We start from the raw sequence: 1,482 nt of genomic DNA, 5'->3' as shown, positions 1-1,482 counted from the left end.
GGTAAGTACCAGAGATTTAAAATCCTCATGCCACTTTCTGGCCCTGCTGTCAGATTTACTGTTTTTCTCCAAACTGATCAAGATGATTTTTACACAAACGCCACATTAAAATACCCAAACTAATCCTTCCTGGTTGCATCTACAGACTGTCCGTCTACCTGAGAGAAAGTGGAACTGGAGTCCTCTTCCAGGTCCCTGAGCTCGGTGCCCTGCAGACCCACCTGTGTGTCACCTGGGACTCCAGTTCTGGTGCGACGGCCCTCTTCATGAATGGCTGGAAAAGTTTGACCAAAATCTACCATGCAGGTTACACCATCCGCCCAGGAGGCACGGTTCTCCTCGGTCAGGATCCAGATTCTTACCTGGGTGGCTTCGATGAGAAGCAGAGTTTTGTTGGGGAGATCTCCGACGTGGACATGTGGGACTTTGTTCTGTCCAACGGTCAGGTCCAAGCCTTGTTCAATGGGAAGAGGATCCAGAGGGGAAATGTCATCGACTGGGAAAGCACACRGCTTAAACCCAGCGGGGACGTGAAGATCATCAACTTGTTCAATGGGACGAGGATCCATAGGGAAATTGTCTTCGAATAGGAAAGCACATATCTTAAACCCAGCGGGGACGTGAAGATCATGGACTATGAGCTGCAAACTGTTAAAGCTCTGCTTTATATTTGGTCTAATAAAATAAATATAAATCATTTTCTGGTCACTTATTACACAATCAGTGTTCATGTCAATTTTATTAGGAAAAAGAGTTTTATATTTCAGCACCTGCCCCTGTAGTGTTCTCTGCATGGCACTGCTCAGCCCACACACCCACCCACACACACATTTGCAAAGCTATTTGGGCTCATTCCATTGACTTCTATTGAAGTTCTACAGCCTAACCCTGACTGCTAACCTCACAGGTACCTACCTCACCCTTAATCTAACCTAAATTCAATTCACACCTTGGTCCAACACCCGCCCCCCCAACCAAYAAATGGCATTTGAACCCAATGGAGAATTGCCTTTGTCCCCAAATGGCTTGAAAGTCACTGAAGGCACATCCCCTGCACACACAGCTAATTAAACTTTAAATACTAGGTCTCTAAAGATCCACCCAAACTTCTAGCTTAAAACTCTAGTTTGAAAGGTGGCCAAGGTGCTTTAATGCCCAAAACTGTTACTTTTGAATTGCAAAAGAAGCTTGGAAGACATTAAAATTAGTCAAACACTTTGGGACAGGATGTTCCACATTTTACTATCAGTGTGAATGTTTTTGTCTTTAATGAATATTTTAAAGTAGATCTTGGCCACACAACTGTTCTGGAATTGGCTCCCCGTGCAAACTAAGAGTTGACTTTAAATTCCTGCTATTAACCTATAAAACAGCCTTGCACCCCTCTACCTCTCAGAGCTACTGAAACCATACGCTCCTTCGAGGGCTCTGAGATCATCCGATCAGATGCTTTTGGAGATTCCAAAAACAAGGTTGAAGCTC

The 1,482-nt window shown here is 44.5% G+C and overlaps 1 protein-coding gene across 1 annotated transcript; it reads left to right on the top strand.

Moving 5' to 3' along the window:
- Positions 1–145: 145 nt before the first annotated feature.
- LOC106536342 (pentraxin fusion protein) lies at positions 146–697 on the top strand (the record flags this gene model as incomplete). The annotated part of the gene is given in 1 exon segment (XM_014033593.1): positions 146–697. A coding segment is annotated over 1 exon segment (445 nt), but the record flags the coding sequence as incomplete, so codon positions are not given.
- Between the last annotated feature and the right edge of the window lie 785 nt (positions 698–1,482).

Source organism: Austrofundulus limnaeus, unplaced genomic scaffold (genome assembly GCF_001266775.1).
Source record: "Austrofundulus limnaeus strain Quisiro unplaced genomic scaffold, Austrofundulus_limnaeus-1.0 Scaffold1779, whole genome shotgun sequence".
Taxonomy (NCBI): Eukaryota; Metazoa; Chordata; class Actinopteri; order Cyprinodontiformes; family Rivulidae; genus Austrofundulus; species Austrofundulus limnaeus.
The sequence above is the reverse complement of the archived record's forward strand: the minus strand, read 5'-3'. Positions and strand labels throughout refer to the sequence as shown.